This window comes from Dryobates pubescens, chromosome 11 (genome assembly GCF_014839835.1).
Source record: "Dryobates pubescens isolate bDryPub1 chromosome 11, bDryPub1.pri, whole genome shotgun sequence".
NCBI lineage: Eukaryota > Metazoa > Chordata > Aves > Piciformes > Picidae > Dryobates > Dryobates pubescens.
The window spans coordinates 10,738,484-10,755,895 of NC_071622.1; the positions used below are offsets into that span (position 1 = coordinate 10,738,484).

Here is a 17,412-nt window from a genome sequence, read left to right on the forward strand (position 1 = left end):
CTGGGATTGTTTAGCCTGGAGAAGAAGAGGCTCAGAGGAGACCTCATTGCTCTCTACAACCACCTGAAAGGAGTTATAGCCAGGAGGGGGTTGGTCTCTTCTCCCAGGCAATCAGCACCAGAACAAGAGGACACAGTCTCAAGCTGTGCCAGGGGAAGTTTAGGCATGAGGTGAGGAAAAAGTTCTTCACAGAGAGAGTTGTTAGCCATTGGAATGTGCTGCCCAGGGAGGTGGTGGAATCACCATCCCTGGAGGTGTTCAAGAGGGGATTGGACAGGGCACTTGAAGCCATGGTTTAGTACTCATGAGGTCTGTGGTGACAGGTTGGACTTGATAATCTTTGAGGTCTTTTCCAACCTTATTGATTCTATGATTCTTTGCTGTGAGGGTTCTGGCACACTGGAGCAGGCTGCCCAGAGACATTGAGGAGTCTCCTTCTCCAGAGAGCTTCCAGACCCGCCTGGACACTGTGATCCTGGGCAACCCGTTGTGGGTGACCCCGCTTTAGCAGGGCAGGGTTGGACTAGATGATCTGCTGAGGTCCTTTCCAACTCCTACCACCCTGTGATTCTTATAGCTCCTCAGGCTGCGTGGTGCGGAGATGGGACTGGGGCTGTGACAGAGCTTTGTGCTGATGCAGAGCAGCAGCTCCGGTACCCGTGGAACAATTTAAAGCCTTTTTGAACACATACAATATCCACGTCTGATGTGCTAATAATTATTCTTTATTTTTAGGCAAGGACCCAAACTAAAATTACATCTCACCATCCAAGTTATTTGAAAAAAAGCTGCCAGATTGGGCTATAAAAATCCCAATGATCTCATGCTTTTCATCATATGTACCAGAGGAAAAAAAAAATAGAAGAAGAAGAAGAAGGGAAGAAGAAAAAAAAAAGAAAGAAAGAAAGGGGGGAAAAAAAAGTGAGGGCGTTTTTGTAGGTCACCCAGGCAAAGGGGTTGGCTTTACTTCTTGGGAGGAAAGAGGGGAAGAGAGACTTCAGGTGGAGAAGAGAGCAAGGGAGAAGAATGCAAATGAGAGAGGAGGCAGGATGGGAAATATATGCTAATCCCCAAAGTATAATTGAATAGTGAGCAATCACCAGCAGACAAAAACATGCTTTCAGGGAAAATAAGATAAAATAAGTGCAATGCATTGTGTTTGCACCCAGGGTGATTGTTCTGTTTTATTTATTTCTGGGCTCTCAAATTAAGGGCAAGCTCCTGCCAGGCCCGCTGCACCTGCAGGCTTTTGGGGTGGCTGCTGGCAGAGTGATGCTCAACCCTCAGGCACCGCTCCAGCTCTTGGCAGCTGAGCAAAGTGCATGCCCTCACCTCCAGCTGAAGACCTGCACCTATGGGTTTCTTTGCCAGAGTGGGGAAAAACAATAAAGAATAATCGCATTTGGAATGACTCTCTGCTCTTTGGGACTTGGCAGAATGAACCATAAGTGAAGCTTGATGACCCAACCCACACAAAGCCTTTTTACTGGCACTGACCCAGCACCAAATCTGGGCACCGTCAAATGTTACAGCCTCTGCTGCCCGTGCCAGGGGTTATGCATTGCACCCACTCCTGTCTCCAGCAGCTGCAGCCCTGAAGCCTCAGCCCTTGTGGACAGCCCACACAGCTCAGGCCATAGAGTCATAGAATCATTTTGGTTGGAAAAGACCTTTAAGATCATCAACCCAGCACTGCCAGGTCACCACTAAACCATGTCCCTCAGTACCACATCTATATGGCTTTTAAACAACTCCTAGGATAGCGACTCCCAGAATCACTATGGTTGGGAAAGACCTTTAAGATCATCAAGTCCAACCATTATCTAACTCTACCACATCCTTGAGCACCATATCCAGACAACTTTTAAATACATCTAGGGATGGTGATTCAACCACTTCCCTGGGCAGCTGCAAAGGACTTTGTACCGGGGACCTCAAGCAAAGGCTGAACCCCTAAATCACAGAATCACTGGGTTGGAATAGACCTTAAGGCCATCAAGCTCAGCCATAACCTAACATCTCCTTGTACACAACTGCTAGACCACGTCCCTTAGCTCCTCAGCCAAAAAAGGATCGGATCAACCCTTGGATTCATTCCTCCTCATCCCAAACAGATCACCCCTCAACCCTCAGCAAAGGGCAGCTGCAGGGTGTGCTGGCTGGAGGGAGGGAAGGGCTGAGACAGACTTATCTCAGCTCAAAATCTGGGGCAGGGAGGGTGCTGGCTGGCTGGCTGATGCGCAAATTAATATTTATAATTAAGTGGAAAGGCCCCTGAAGGCTTGCACTGCCACCTCACTCTGTGAGGGAGACTACTTCATAATTAATAGACTGGTCAAAGAGCTCACAGAAAGTGAGTTACCTGATGGATTTACCCCATTCTTGCCCTTTGCTACAGCTCAATCAATCCCTCCCATCTCTGCTGATAGCATCAAGAGTAGCAGGGTGTACTCTGAGGTCCAAACCCTCCTCAAGGCAGGGCCAGGAGGATCAGGTTACCTGCTCTGAGGATGCCCCAGCAGAACGCAGTGGTCCTGCTTTGGCTATGCCAAGGGACAGGAACACGGTGTCCAAGCCCTGTCCTCAGCACAGTTCAGAGCAACCTCAAAGCCTCCATCCTCTTTGCTTTCTCTTTCTAGGTTTTGGGGCCATGACACAAGTGGATGGCACTGCTGCAAAGCTGCTGATCCCTTCTTCCATGGCAGCTTTGAGAGCCCTTAAGTGGTCACTAATATCTCCCTGTGAGCATGGTGTGATGAGGGTAAACAAAACCTGCCTTCACTAGCCTTCAGTCTCGGGGTTGAAATGATCTCACAAGGCCAGCTCTTCCTAGAGAAGCCTCCAGGCTTCAGTGTATTGAAGCAGCATCCCATCTGCACCCTGTGACCTCACACCTTTGTCCTACCTCTGGCCCCTACAACAGCCCTTGGCAGATGCAGGATTCGGCAGGGGGAGACGATGCTGGTGAAACTGCCCTTGCACATTACAAGGCCTGGTCATTCATTAGGGGGAGGCTAATGGGGGAGGTAAGCCAGCCCGACAAGAAAATACAGCACAGGCAGTCATGGACCACAGCAGCAGCTGTCGGAATCCATGCCAAAGGAGTGGTCTGGGACTCCAGGGACATCCAACCAATCCTGGGTGATACCACCTCCCGTGTGAGGATGGGGTAGAAAATAACCCCTCTCCCCATCCTCTGAACCAGCTTTCACCCCAGGAGACCTCTGCCTGCGGCAGCACAAAGAAACAGCGCACAGGGACTTTGCATCTTGGCCCAAGGCTCCCATGAGAGGATGAGAGATTCACACCAGTCTGAGAGCCCTGTAAGGGTGTGAGGGCTGTGACAGTAGCTGCTGGGGACCACACGGGGTGGAGGGGTGTCTGTGAGAGGTGGTGATGTCCCTGGGAACTAGCAGCCACGTAGGAGGGACTGACTCACTCCCAGCCACCAGGGAAGAGGAGCTGGGAAGGACAGGGCGAAGCACGTGAGCAGCATGTGGGCCAGATCCTGCGCGAGGGGAAGGCCTGGCTCCCCCTAAAGCCAGAGCTGTGGCTTCTCCTGCTCAGAGGTCCCTCCATGTCCCCCGGGCACCCACCTCCCTTGTCACCCCTGCCATCCTCTCCCCGGGCCAGGGAAACAGCACCGCCCTTTGTATCGGGTGCCGATGTCAGGCACGTCCTGCTGCCGTGGCATATGGCACATGAATCATTCACAAAGCTGGGGAATTAATTATTCATCCAAACGAAAGACCAAACACTTTACTGATTGTCCTGGAAGAAAAGAGCTGGGGAGGGGGTGGGAGATGGGGTAGGTATCAGGTTGGAGACCAGCACTGTTCATGAAAGGAAAAGCAGGGAAGGTCTTGTCTGGTGTGATAGAATCACAGACTCAGAGAATTGTTTTGGTTGGAAAAGACCTCTAAGATCATTGACACCCAGAGTCCACCTAACACCACCACGGCCATTAAATCATGTCCCAGAGTGCCACCGCCAAACATTTCTTGAGTACCTCCAGGGACAGTGACTCCACCACCTTCCTGGGCAGCCTGCTCCAATGCCTGACCACTCTTTCAGTTGAAAAATTTTTCCTAATATCCAACCCTAATGTCCCCTGGCACAATTTCAGGCCATTTCCTCTCATCCTATCACTTGCTCCTTGGGAGAAGAGACCAACCCCCACCTCATTACAACCTCCTTTCAGGGAGTTGTGGAGAGCAGCCTCCTTTTCTCCATTCTAAACAATCCCAGTTCCCTCAGCTGCTCCTCACCAGACCCATTCTCCAGACCCTTCCCCAGCTTTGTTGCCCTTCTCTGGACATGCTGCAGGAACTCAGTGTTTCTGCTTTTGTGTTTGGGGTTGTCTCTTTAATGGTGTATCCTATAGAACAGTACCCCTGGCAGCAGAACATGCTCCAGCAGAATAATCCTGTTGGGATGCTGTGCTTGTGCCCCAAGCCTTGCACCCACTCCCCCAGACTTCCTTGCCTTGTGGTGTGCTGTCCTCCCTCAGATAGGAAAAGGCACATAGCAGCACTGGGGGACGAGCCTGCTCCCAGCCTGCTCCCAGCACACACAAGTGCATGCTCTCATAGGGTGGCAGGCATGCTGCTGGGGCCAGCACCCCAAATCATGAGGGGGTGCAGCCTGTGAAGACTCATAGAATCACAGAATTGTTCTGCTTGGAAAAGACTTTTAAGATCATTGAGTCCAGCCAGGTCACCTTTAAACCATATCCCTCAGCACTACATCTACACAGCTTTTCAATCCCTCCAGGGATGGGGACTCCATCACTTCCCTGGGCAGCCTGTGCCAGTGCCTGTTCAAGGACCTCCTCTCCATTTCTGCACGTCTGAGACTAAAAGACCACCTAAGACACTCAGAACTTGGGTTGCATGAGGTGCAGTAAATATCAGAGGGCAAAATATCTGCATTCCTGCCATGGGGTAACCATGGGGAATTATAAAAAGGACATCAGGTACCTTCCAGGACAATCATTCCAAAATCCAGGCAGCACCACAGCATGGAACAACCTGCCCTCCTCATCCCCATGCTCACACTTCAACACTGAAGCAAAGAGGAAAGCAGCCTCCTGGGAGCTGCTCTCTCCTGCTTCACCTCAGCCACAGCCGAAATCAGGGCATGAGTGTGGGCAGGATTTCACCATTAGGTCAGAAGGAGAGGCTGGACTCATAACTGTTATTTGTCTTTGCAGAGAGAACTTTGGGTTTGGGGCCAGCCATGCAGGCTTGGAGAGCCAGGCTTTCCTTTGCCAGCATGGGCTGGCGCCCGTCTGGTCAGCTGAGAGTCTGCTAAGGGCATGGTGGCAGGTACTGCCATTCATTCCTACCTTCTCTTGGCCATGCTCCACCCCACAAAATCCCTTAATGAAAACCACCACACCCCAAGGGCTTCACAGAAGGCATCCAGGTGTAGCAGCTGCTATTAAAGCCTCAAAAAAACCAACCCCACAACCCAACCCCGATGCCAGCTCTTCCTTTTAGGGACGCCACTGTATTCACCCTGCTTGTACAGCAGCTGCTTCCACAGCTCCTGAGCAGCACAACTTCACAAGGGCCTTTTCATTTCCATTTGGATTTTGTTCTCCCCCCATTGTTAGGAGTGTTCCCCCCACCCCTTCCCCTCTCACGTAAGGTGTTATTGTATTACTGCTGCAACTGCGATAAAAAAAGCCAGCACGCTGCTATGATGCTCAGGCACTGGAGTGTGTGAAGCACACACCCACCTGGATATATTTTGCAGAGGGAGTTTAACCCCTTTTTTCCCAGGAACTTCTTCAAATATGGTGTAGGACAAGGTGGGCTGGATCAGGATCCTCACCCTCTATTCATGACACTAATGGCACCTGGGGAGCAAGGAGCTGATGCTCCGCTTGCTCATGGCTGAAGGTCCTTCAGCCTCTCAGGACCACCAGTTAAGAGGTCATCAAGCTCAATGCTGCCTTTTCAGAGCATTTCTGAGCAGTTTTCCCCTTTCTTGGTCCTGGACACAGCACTGAGCAGGCCACAAATCCAGCTCTAGGCAAGACAAGCATCAATGAATCATGGAACGGTTTGGGTTGGAAGAGACCTTGAAGATCATCTAGTTCCAACCCCCCCTGCTATAGGCAAGGACACCTTCCACTAGACCAACTTGTCTAGGCCCTGTCCAACTTAGCTTTGAACACCTCCATGGAGGGGGCATCCACAGTCTCCCTGGGCAACCTGTTCCAGGTCACATCCCCAAAGGGCAGAGAAAACACAGATGTTCCCTTCCCTAGCTCTATCTCAGAACAAGTCAAGGTATTTTATTCACGTTTTCGGATTAAAGCGTTCTAGCTGGGGGAGAAGAGGGCTGTTTCTTTCAGGCAGCAACGATGATTTGGAAACCACAGGTTATAAACAGAGCAGATTTACAAATGTGACTATTAGTTCCCCAGTGGATGCTTGAGCATCAGGGAGTTTTAAGTGGGTGTTGATTTCCACCGAGATGAAAAATCTGGATTTATTGACAGAAGCAGCTAACACCAGCTGAACCCAAAGAAGTGCCATCCATTCCTCCATGGGGTCCCAGGAGGCCACTCACAGCACCAGCACCTCATTAGGCTAATTTACACCAGGAAGAACCTGCCCAGGAAATCCCACTGCTTGTGGAAAGCCCAAGGTGGTGTCTGCAACCCCAGTGCCACTTGTCCCACTGGGTAAGTCTGGAAAGGAGCAGTAATAACCCGTGACACTCTTGAAGAGACAATGACCAGCAAGCATCATGCTGGTGCCCTCTGATCCCACAGGAGGTGTGTCCTGTTCACATGGATACCCTCTCTGGTCCATCATCATGGGATGTATCAGCATCCCAGCCCAGTCAGCACATCCTGAGGAGAGCACTACCCTACACCTCTGACACACACAACATCCCTTCCTCCCCAGCTGCTGCCTCTTGCTAGGTAGCAACAAGATCCCAACGGCCATTAATTCTCCCAAGCCTGATAGTCTCTGTCCCCACACTCACACATGGATCAGGTATAAAGTTTTTAGCCCTTGAAGATGATCCTGAACCCACCAGTCACACATATCCCCCATGCAGCCTTCACCACCCACCTGACGCAACCGACGCAGCGTGAACCGCCAAGCGCAAACCCTCTCCCACAAGCTGTTTGCAAGTCATTTGCCAGCCAAGGATTATTTGCTGAAGAAATTTGCCAGTAGTTCAGCAGATCAAACAGGCAGGATTTGCTTGCAAGGGAGGTGCAACCATGGTGCTGAGGAACAGCAGCTTTGTCAGCATCCCAAGGCAAAAGCAAGAGCTCAACAGCAGAGAGCAGCCCATGACCTGGTCCAACCAAACCCTCAGTGACCCAGTCCTCCCCAAAACTGGTCCAGGAGTAAATTCCTGCCTCCTCCACCCATCATACAACACAATTAGCCCCGAAAGCCTGGTGACCCCATGGCAGCATGCACTGGCACTGCCTGGGGAGAGCTGATGAGTAACCAGGCATTTCTTGGAGAAGGTGTCATGCCTCTGGAGAAAACATCAGGATGCAAGGAAGATGATGGAGGCAGAGCAGATCCCAGAGGGCTGTGTCCCGTAACCAGTGGTGTCAGGGGGACCTAGGCACCTCCTGCACAGTGGCTGGCAGGGCACTAACAGTCCTTCATGGACAATTGATTCCCTGGCACGGGGCCCAGCCCAGCGCGGCACTGAAAGGAGCTGGCGAGGCTTTAGCGAGTGAGTAATTGCCGAGCGCTGACTCAGCACCAGCTCGGTTACAGTCAGCTCGCCCGGAACCATGGGGAGGGCACGGAAAGGTCCACAGTGAGCCTCCTCTACCATCCCACTGCTTCTTCTTGGCCCAAGCCCCAAAGGATGCCAGGGTCAGGAGACACCAATGGGCACTTCCAAGCCATCCGCCTCCTTTCCACACAACTAGCCCAGCCCTGCAGCTGCACAGCGAGATCGAGACATCCCTTCTTGATGCTATCAAGGGTGATACCTGTGCCCACTGTCCTCAGAGATGTGACCATGTATAGAACCATCCTAGCCCAGCCCAGCTGCTGTGCCCAGTTCCATCACCAAGCACACCCGGCAACTGAGCCCTCCCTTGAGAGACACTTTGCAGATGCAGAAGAGCCAGCAGCATCCCATGCAATGGCTGCAGCGCCCAGAGGCAGCCTGTTTGGTGCCCACCCACCACCAGCACACCAAGACACCTTGCCTTCACCTTCAGACATGGTCCCACTTCTCAGTGAGGCCATCCAGGTCCACACTGGACTAAAGGAGTCAAAACGTTCCCAGTCATGCTCTCAGCAAGCCTTGCGTCAAACACATTCCCAACCTACACCTCTCCACAAGGGACAAGCAGCAATCATGGCCACATCTCTGACAGCACTAGGCTCAGCATCTCCCTTCCTCCTCCAGACGCCCAAGCAGGTGGCACATCCCGCATGGTGCTGCCACTGTGCAAGTCAAGAGACAGGACTGTGCATCAAGCAACTCAGGAGACACCCCAGGTATCTTGCCTGGCTCCCATGCCTCAGTTTCCCAGCCAGCCCTGCAGCTGCTCTGCACCCAGCAAAGCTCATGAAGTGATCCACAGAGACCATCTGTTTGTGTGCATCAGACCAGCTCCTCTGAACGCAGTGGTTTCATCTGCGTGCAAAAAACAGCTGCCACAACCCAGACACTCCTTCTCCAGGGTCCCTTAGTGTCTGCAGACACCAATTCTGCCCCCCACACAGCAAGGCCCCGGGGGGGGTGTCACACTGTGGGGGTTTCTCCTCAAGCCAATCGCCAGTGCCTGGCTAATGCAAGCTCAAATTCCTCTGCTCATTTCTATGTCACCAGCACAGCCCAGCACACCACAAGCAGGACTCAAATCTGGGCCACATCCCTGGCAGGTGACACCACCAGTGACACCACCAGTGCCCGTGAAGCTCTGTGTGCTACCACCCCCAACATCACTGCTGCATGCTGGGATGCTGAGTGAGCATCACCTGGGAATGCAGCCCCACCCAGACCTCATTTCTAAATCCCCAGCACCAGACCAAGGGTGGAAAGTGCTTGGGAAGGCAAGAGGAGAAGAGATTTTCTCCCTCTACAAGTAGGGTTTGATCAAAACCTCTCCCAGACCATGTCCAGTTGCTTATCAGGCCATGCTCCTCACCTCACCCCACGCCCAGACAGCTGACAGATGCCAGGCCACCAGCTGAGGAAAGCTTTACATGACCTCTCCAGAGCCAGCCCTCCTCGCCCAACGAGGAAACAACCATCAGCAGCCCACAGCCAAGCCACGCAGGAGCCTCCAGCCTGGGGAATCATCCCTCACTGGGATGAGGAAATGCCACTGACAACAGCTAACCAGGGCCTTGCCCCACATCCTGGAGCTCGTGGCTCTGCTGCCCAGCTGCCCAAGCCGAGCAGGGCCTGACTCACCCGCTGAGGACCACGATGAAGTCCATGACGTTCCAGCCGTTGCGCAGGTACGAGCCCTTGTGGAAAACGAACCCCAGGGCCACGATCTTAATCCCGGCCTCAAAGCAGAAGATCCCAATGAAGTAGGGCTCTGTCTTCTCCTGCCGGAGGGAAACCAGGGACACAGTGAGACCCACAGACTCACGGAGTTGGAGATCATCTAGTTCCAACCTCTCTGGCATTGGTAGAGAGAGAGGAAGAGCAGGCAAACAGCACCAGACATTTCACACTGACCCAGCTCACATCCCATCTCACCTTCCCCAGACCCATCCTCCCCCCTCAGGGAGCTTTCCCAGCCCTTCCTCAGCCAGCATTAACCCCAAAACCAAAAAAGGGTGGCTATGACTCACTCAAGTTGCCCCATCCCTCTACCCCACTTTTTAGGAAGCTTAAACCTTCCTGAACTCCTTCAGTGGAGGAAGAGTACATGACAGCAGCCTCAGGAAGGTTAGAGGAGCTGGTCCCATAGCAAGCCTCCTGCCCTACCACCCTAAACCCAGAAGAAACTGGCTGGTAGAACAGGGTGACTCTGCTTACCCACCAGACCCCCCCAAATGCTGGGCAGAGAGGAACAGATGTGGGGTACTTACTAATCTCCGTGACATGGGTGTCTTGTCATCCTCAGGGAGATGCTGCTCAAGGGCCAGCACGATGCAGTTGGCAATGATGGTTGCCAGGATCATGTACTCAAAAGGAGTAGAAGGAGAGTTAAGGAGCAGAGAAGAGGGGGATGATATCTTCAACCCACCAACCCAGTTCCTCTCTCTTCCTTGGTTTCACCTGCTCATTAGTCACCACCATGGCTTTCCCCACAGGAACATCCACATACAAAGCCCAGCATACACCCCCTGCTGCTCCGAGGCAGGAAGATGAAGCCCACCTTGGTACTGTTTGGAAATGAAAGGGATGACAAGCAAACCAGAGACCTGCTGAGCCTCATCACCTCCTTCACAAGTTCATGGGATGTTAATCAACAGCCTTTGACAGGCTGTGAACTCTCTCGGGAGAGAGATGCTGCTTGTGGTGGGAGCCCAAAAGATGGACACAAGCATGAAGGTGGACAACCAGGCTCTCACCAGGCTGGAAAAGGGTTTGGTATGGTCCCCAGCAGTGTCAGGGAGGCTCTCCATGGCATGGCATGCTGATGGTCAGGACTGGTATGTCCATGCATGTCATAGCCAGGCTGTTTGCCTTCTCTCTTCCATCACGAATCAGCAGGATGAGATGGAGAGGACAGGTGCCAGGGGCTATCAGCAGCTCTGGTTCTAAAGCATCCTCATAGGAGACACCAGCCTGGGGAGGATGAAGCACCCCTTGCAGGTCTCGGGGATCTGACCTTGACCAGCCCACCATGTGCACCATGCTGGCAAGGTGGATGTGCCCTGGGAACTGAGGAACCTTTGCCAAGCACCCTGTGGGGAGACAGAGTGAGCCCAGGCAATGCTAGGAGCTGCAGAGCACCAGGCTGAGCATTCACAACTCAAGCCACTGATGGCACCAGAGCTTCAGTTCAAGCAAAGTGTAAACTCCCTGTGGAGACATCCCAGCTCAGCCACACTTCAGCAAGACCCCAAGAGGTAGCAGCACCTTATCAATAGGATCTGGTTGGACCCTTAGGAGCATCCTAAATTCTACGTCCTTCTCCAGGAGCAACCCCATGCCAGGACAAGTGGCAGCAGATGCTGGCACCCGAGAAGCTGAGTGAGTGGGGAAGGTGGAGGAACGGTCTGGAAAGCACCTTAAACTCATCTCTCTCCAGCCTTTTGATTCAGAGGGGTGTGGAGCTCCCTTCTCCTGCCTGGCCCACTGCCAAGCCCAGAAAACAAAGCACTTTCAAATGACAGCATGGCCACATTTTTCCAACTTCCCATCCATCTTCACCACATCTTTGCAACAAAAGCCCTGTTGTCCTCAATAATGAAATGAGATGAGATTCATCAGCAGGCAGCACAATCCTTCTCCATTCCCTCCATGCCAAAGCCCTACAGCTCTACTGCTGTCACAACTGGCATCAGCTGCCAACTCAGGAGGGGATTGCTACATTCCCAAGGCTCGTGTCTGCAGAAGGCAGATATGATCCCACCTGGGATGAACTTGCCTATGAAGAAATCATAGAATCAATAAGGTTGGAAAAGACCTCAAAAATCATCAAGTCCAACCTGTAAATCATCCACGTTCCCACTGACCCAAGCCAACATGAGGACCAATGCCCTGGATGAGCCTTTCTCTACCACTCCAGACCCAGCAGCTTCAGATTCATGCTGCTCAGGTGGGGAGGTGCCAGAAGCCCATGCCATCACCCCTGGGAAAAGCGATGCTTTTCTCTTTTGCAGCCTTACCTTTTGGCCACCAAAGCTGCTGACTACAGCAAGCTGCTTTAAACCAGTGGCCCTGGGCCCACGGGCAAGAGAAGACACACCAGTGCTGGCCACAGGCACTGGAAACCATGAAGCGATGCCAGCGGCAGCAACCCTGGCAGCATTGACCCTGTGCTCGCTGTGGCACGTGGGCAGGGTGGGAACCATGGCATCGGAGCAGGTCTCTGGAGACTTGGCCAGGACGGGCAGCCAAGGAGAGCCAGCAAGAGCTGGGATGTATTTAGCCTGGTGGGGAGAAGAGCCAGGCAAGATCCAGCCAAGGCATTTAAAAGGCCACTCAGTGAAATTAATGACTGCTAAGTTAAAGGCAAACCAAAAGAGAGAGCACGCTGCAGAGCTGCCTGCTGCTGGCTCAAACCTCGGTGCCAGCCTGGTGCGAATCACACGCAGCTCTCCATGCTCAAAGGGAGGCCAGACCCCTAAAGTTTCCCTCTGAGTTTGAATACAAGTGAGGGTTTCACTGCACAGCTCCTACAAAAGCCACACAGTTGCCCTGCTTCCCACCTCTGGCCACACTCTTGAGCCGGTACGCAGCCTGCGGCACTGGGCCCTGTGCCAGCAGCCCCTCAGGGGTCTTTTTTGTTTCATTTTCCTGAAAGTCTGCGAGCAATTAACAGAGGTTTAAAAGGAGGCAGGGCGCTCGAGGGCGGCACAGCCAGCTCCCCAGGCGCCAGGCACAGTAGCCTAGATGAGAAGTGTGGAATCGGCACGGCGCGTCCCTCCGCCCGTCCGCCCCAGCGCGGCTAACCCCGGCGAGCATCTGGCATTCCTCCTCACTCTGATGGGCATCTCCCTCCCATAGTCCCACGAGAGAAACGCTCAGGTGAGAAAAACCCAAATTCTCCAAAGCCAGCAGCATAGGTGCCCTGTGCAGCAGTGGCTGAAGGGCTCAGGACCACCTCAGCTCACATCTGTATTTCTTTATTGGCTTCAATACCTAGTTCGCCAGCATGAGGACAGTGCACATCTGTCACAGCCCCAGCACAGGACCCTGTCCTTGCTCCACCTCCAGCAAGTGTGTGGTATGTGGGTCAGCAGGTATCAAGTTTAAGGGAAACAGGGCAATCACTAAGCATGAGGATGCTGCCCAAAAGTCACTCTCCCAACCCCAGTGGCCCACTTTTCCCAGAGATCCAAGCCTGGGTTTTCACATCTCGAGCTGGGTGAGAGCTACAAGGTGCCAGCCCCATGGAAACAAGTCCCTGTAGCTCTGAATCTGCCGAGTTTGGAGAGGTAAGAGGTAAGAAAAGCCTCCACAAGGGACAGCAGGAACATCTGGCTGAACCAGTGGAGATTTTATTCACTCACTTCTACCCAGCAAGCATCCTCCCAGCTCAAGGCTGGAGACTGCCAGACAATGCTCTCTTACTCCTTTGCTTCTTCTCTCATTAGATGTCTAATTACACAACCTTCCAGCCACCCAAAATTCAGAGTAGCACTCGCCTCTCTCCAAGCCCAGCAATGGAAACCCTCCAGCCTTCTCCTCCTCCTTCGTCTGGCTTCTCCTGGAGGATCATTAGGGAGCCGATAAAAATAGGTTTTCTTATTGATTTATCTCCTTTCCCCAACACTCTCCCCCCTGCACCGTTGACTTGTTTCCTTAGCAACTTGGCTGATCCCAGTGCACACCACACCTGCAGCTCCACACTTCCCTCCCAGTGTGTTTAAGGTGGGGAAAGTACCCTCCAGCGCATGTAGACCATCCCCTGACCCATACCTTAAGCTCATCCAGAGTATGCATTGTGGGCTAATCCCATGCCTGGAGGTGGAAATCCAAGGTGGGTCTGATAGGAGCAGTCAGAGAACATTAAGGAGAGGACCAGCCACTGGTGGATCCTTGCTTCCAGCTGTGATCCCTCTTCTTCAGCTCTCTCCCCAACCAGGAGCAAAAACCAGCCAACCAAGAAGATCTGCACTGCTAGTGCAGGGAGTGTGCCCAGCTCCAAGCCCTGAAGGTGGATTTTTGTTGCTGATAGAATATTGATGCAACCTCCCCAGGAAATGGGGTGTGAGATACCCCCCTCCACAGACATAGGTGAGGGCTGGGAGCTGCAGAGAGCCACCTTCCATCTCTTTGCTTGACTGACCATGCCTTCTCCACAGGTGGGAAAGGAGCAGTAAAGCCAGGAGTGAGATCACCTGCACATCTCCAAAAGGGCTCTTGGGGAAGCCTACCTCAGATGGCCAGCAAGAAGTATGGGAATGATTTAAACCCTTACCCTGCCTACAACACCCAGCCCAGCTCCAACATCTTCTAGAAACTTGTTTGTTTCCCACTGGTCCCTAAGGCTTCCCCAGGACCTGTTGCATCAAGGGGCTCTCCCTGTTTCTCAGGAGTCAATGAGAGGGAGCTTCAGTTCCTACATCTGTGCACTTCATCTTGCTGGCCCCAATCCCACCACTCCACAGAGCCATGGTGTAACAGGAAAAGAGACCCATGTCTTCAACATCCACAACCCTCTTCCTCTCAGCTCCCCAGCAGAAAAGTCAGCACCTCCTCTCCAAGGCTGTTTTCCAAGAGAAACCCACAACATTAAAGAGAGCAAAGAAAATGAGTGGTCCTAATTCAGCTCTGGGTTTCCCCAGCCCTACAGCACCTCCTTAGCAGGTCTCTGATGGCACAAGGGATCTTCCCCTAGCAGTTAAAGCTGCCACTGAGCCATGGCCTCTCAGGGCTGTCCCCATCCCTGTACCCTACCACCCAGTGCTCCCAGTCCATCTATGCTTTGCTGGGGTTGACACAATGCAACGTCCTGAGGCACAAGGTTCTAACAGCACCCAAACCCTCTCACTGCACTCTGAACACGACCCAGCTCCTACATAGAATACATAGAATACATATAGAATACATAGAATAAACCAGGTTGGAAGAGACCTTCAAGATCATCGCGTCCAACCCATCAACCAATCCAACTACATACAGCAGAACAGGCTGAGGAGAATGTGTGTGGGCTTGGGGTCATGCTCTTGCCTCCACACTGCTCACAGGGAGCATCCAAGCAAGGTGCTCAGCCTGCCCAAATCTCACTGCATGGACATGCCTCCTCTGAGGGGACACCTGCAGCCATAACGTGGCTGCTCACGAGTCCAAAACCTGGTGCTCTGCTCTTCACCCGAGGCTAAACCAAAGGCAGTGCCAGGCAGGAGGTGGTCGTGGCAGAGCCCACACTGCTGCCACTCTGTAGGGGTGTGGGCACCTGCCTGCCACGTGTGAGCAGCTCCGTGGAGAAGCCTCTCCTTCTCCCCCACCTCTCCCTGCGCTTCAAAACTGGAAATCAAATCTCTCTCCTCCTCCTTTTTTTTTTTTTTCCTCCCCAAACAAAAAAGAACCACATCATGTGATTTCCCTGCCTTAACATCAGTTTTTTAACTTTGGTTGCCACAGCAACAGGATGCAACTTGGTGTCACCATGACAACAGCTGCCTCTGTTTAAATTCACCATCTGACAGGCAGCCTCGCTCTCCCCGGCTGTCAAAAAAGATGGACCTGCCATTACACCTACTCGCCCCTCCCCATCCCCCTCCCTCCCTCCCCCCACCACCACCACACCCCCCCACCCCAAGGAAAAAAAAAGAAAACATTTTAAAATCTGATGAATGAAGAGCACAGAAAACAGCCTTGGAGGAAACAAAATTATTTAAGCAAAAAAAAGGAAAGAGAGAGAGAGAGAGATGTTCCTGGGTAGTGCAAGGAGGGAGCTGCCCAAGGATGGCATGACATGGCGCAGCTCTTCCTGTGGGGAGCCCACACCTGTCAAAATCTTGGCTGGGCAAAAGTAAAGCTGCAAAAGATGCTTGCCCAGATGGGGCATAACCCTGCCAGGCTCCCCAAATCGTAGTGACCGTGCAGCACCAGCGAGGCTTGGGTCAAAGCGGGGGGTCACCATGAGGGAAACGGTACAGGTCCACGAGGGTGTGCATCCCACGGAGCAAAATCTCCATCCCTGCAGAACCAGGGACGTGGGCTGGAACTCTGTGGACACCTTGGCTGCTCTTGGCCAGCCCAACACCAGATTTGGTCTTCAAAAGGGCTGAGATGGGAGAAAGTTCTTGCTGCAGGGAACAGCAAGGACCCCGGAGGACTGATGGACATCTCTCTACCTTGCAAACCAGGGGGACAGGTACAACGCTTTCAGCCAGAGGTTGTCCTTGGGGACAGAGCCAGAGCCACACAATGTCATCTGGCCCTTCTAGGGCGGGAGAGGGATCTTATCCAGGTCAAATGTGATTAAGCGGATGAAGAACGGAGCAGATATAGATGAGCTACAGCCCATCTTGTGTGCTAACTGAATTGCAGCTTTCCAGGCAGCTAAACAAATGAAATCAGGACTGAAGGCCTGGCCATCAGCAGGAGGAGAGCAAGCAGGACAAGGATGTTTCTGAAGAAGAGAAGTAGATGTTCCTACAGCCAGAAGAGCATCTGCCTCACATTTTGGGCAGGACCAGTAAAAAGAGCAGCTCCAGTGGAGATAATGCACTGGGCAAAGAACTAGGCACAGACATGAGTCCCCGTGGAGCTGCACCCCAATCCCAGTTTCTTGAATTTCTCTTTCTTCCCCTCCATGCATCATCCCTATTTACACCGGGAAGCCAAACTGCAGAGGCTGCTGGTTATAATTATACAGTTACCCAGCAGATATACAGGCCTGAATCACCAGTTATTTTTAGCCCTATTACCTAGTCAACTGGAGCTGGATGAAGAGCCTCCACTCCTCCCCGCACTCCACCCCAGCCCCCTTGGCTTTCCTCGCTGCCATGCCCATTCCAACCTGCAGCATTGGCCATGTCCTTTCCAAGGCCAAAAGCCCTCCTTGATTGTGGCCAAAATCCAACGCCTGCCTTCCCAAACCTGCCTTGCCCTCACCCAGGAGTGATGCCACAGGCTCCAGGCCAGCCAGCTGAGATGCTCACACATTTTTCCTGGCCCTACCAAAAGGCAACAGCTTTGTGTGTCAGGCTATAACTACAGAGATGGGAACAAGTTGCCTAGCCAACCTCACCAAACTCCTCACCAAAAAGCCTCATCCAACCCCAGCCCTCGAGAGCTCTAAGCCAGGCAGAGGAGCTGAGGGGTGGATGAGTTCCTTTAGGAGATGGCAAGCAGGTGAGGCTTGCACCACGCCCGTTCCCAACAGTCACACAGAGATATGTCATTTACTTCTAGGAAAAAAACACACATATAAAATGATCCCATCTCCCTCATGCATTGCAAATTCCAGGGAAGAATAATGCTGGGGAGTTTTTACTGCACGGTGGTGAGGCTCGAGTCTCTAGGAGACAGCAGATGCCTGGAGATGAGACATCGTGCCGGCACGGGACCCCAGCCCACGCAGGGAGTGCCAGGCCAGTGGCAGCACCCCAGCTCCTCCATGCTTTAAACAAAAGCCAAAAGGGCAAGGGCCCTCCCACACCATGCTGAAAGAGACAGTGAATAATTTGGCATGTTCTGGAAGAGCAGGCAGGCTGGGCTGGCCACTGCCCTGCATGGCTCCCAGCCCAGCTGCCATGTCCCCGTTGTCCTCACTATTGCGCCTGTGCTCCTGCAGCCACCCACCCAGCAGGCACTGCC

The 17,412-nt window shown here is 52.8% G+C and overlaps 1 protein-coding gene across 1 annotated transcript in view; it reads right to left on the bottom strand.

The window, feature by feature from the left end:
• The window catches only part of CACNA1E (calcium voltage-gated channel subunit alpha1 E), a 133,459-nt gene that overhangs the window by 93,615 nt on the left and 22,432 nt on the right, over positions 1-17,412 (bottom strand). The window contains exons 3-4 of the mRNA XM_054165170.1: positions 10,056-10,161; positions 9,427-9,566 (exon numbers count right to left, since the gene is read on the bottom strand). Coding sequence (XP_054021145.1) covers positions 9,427-9,566; positions 10,056-10,161 — 246 coding nt within the window. The remainder of the gene's footprint in view (positions 1-9,426; positions 9,567-10,055; positions 10,162-17,412) is intronic.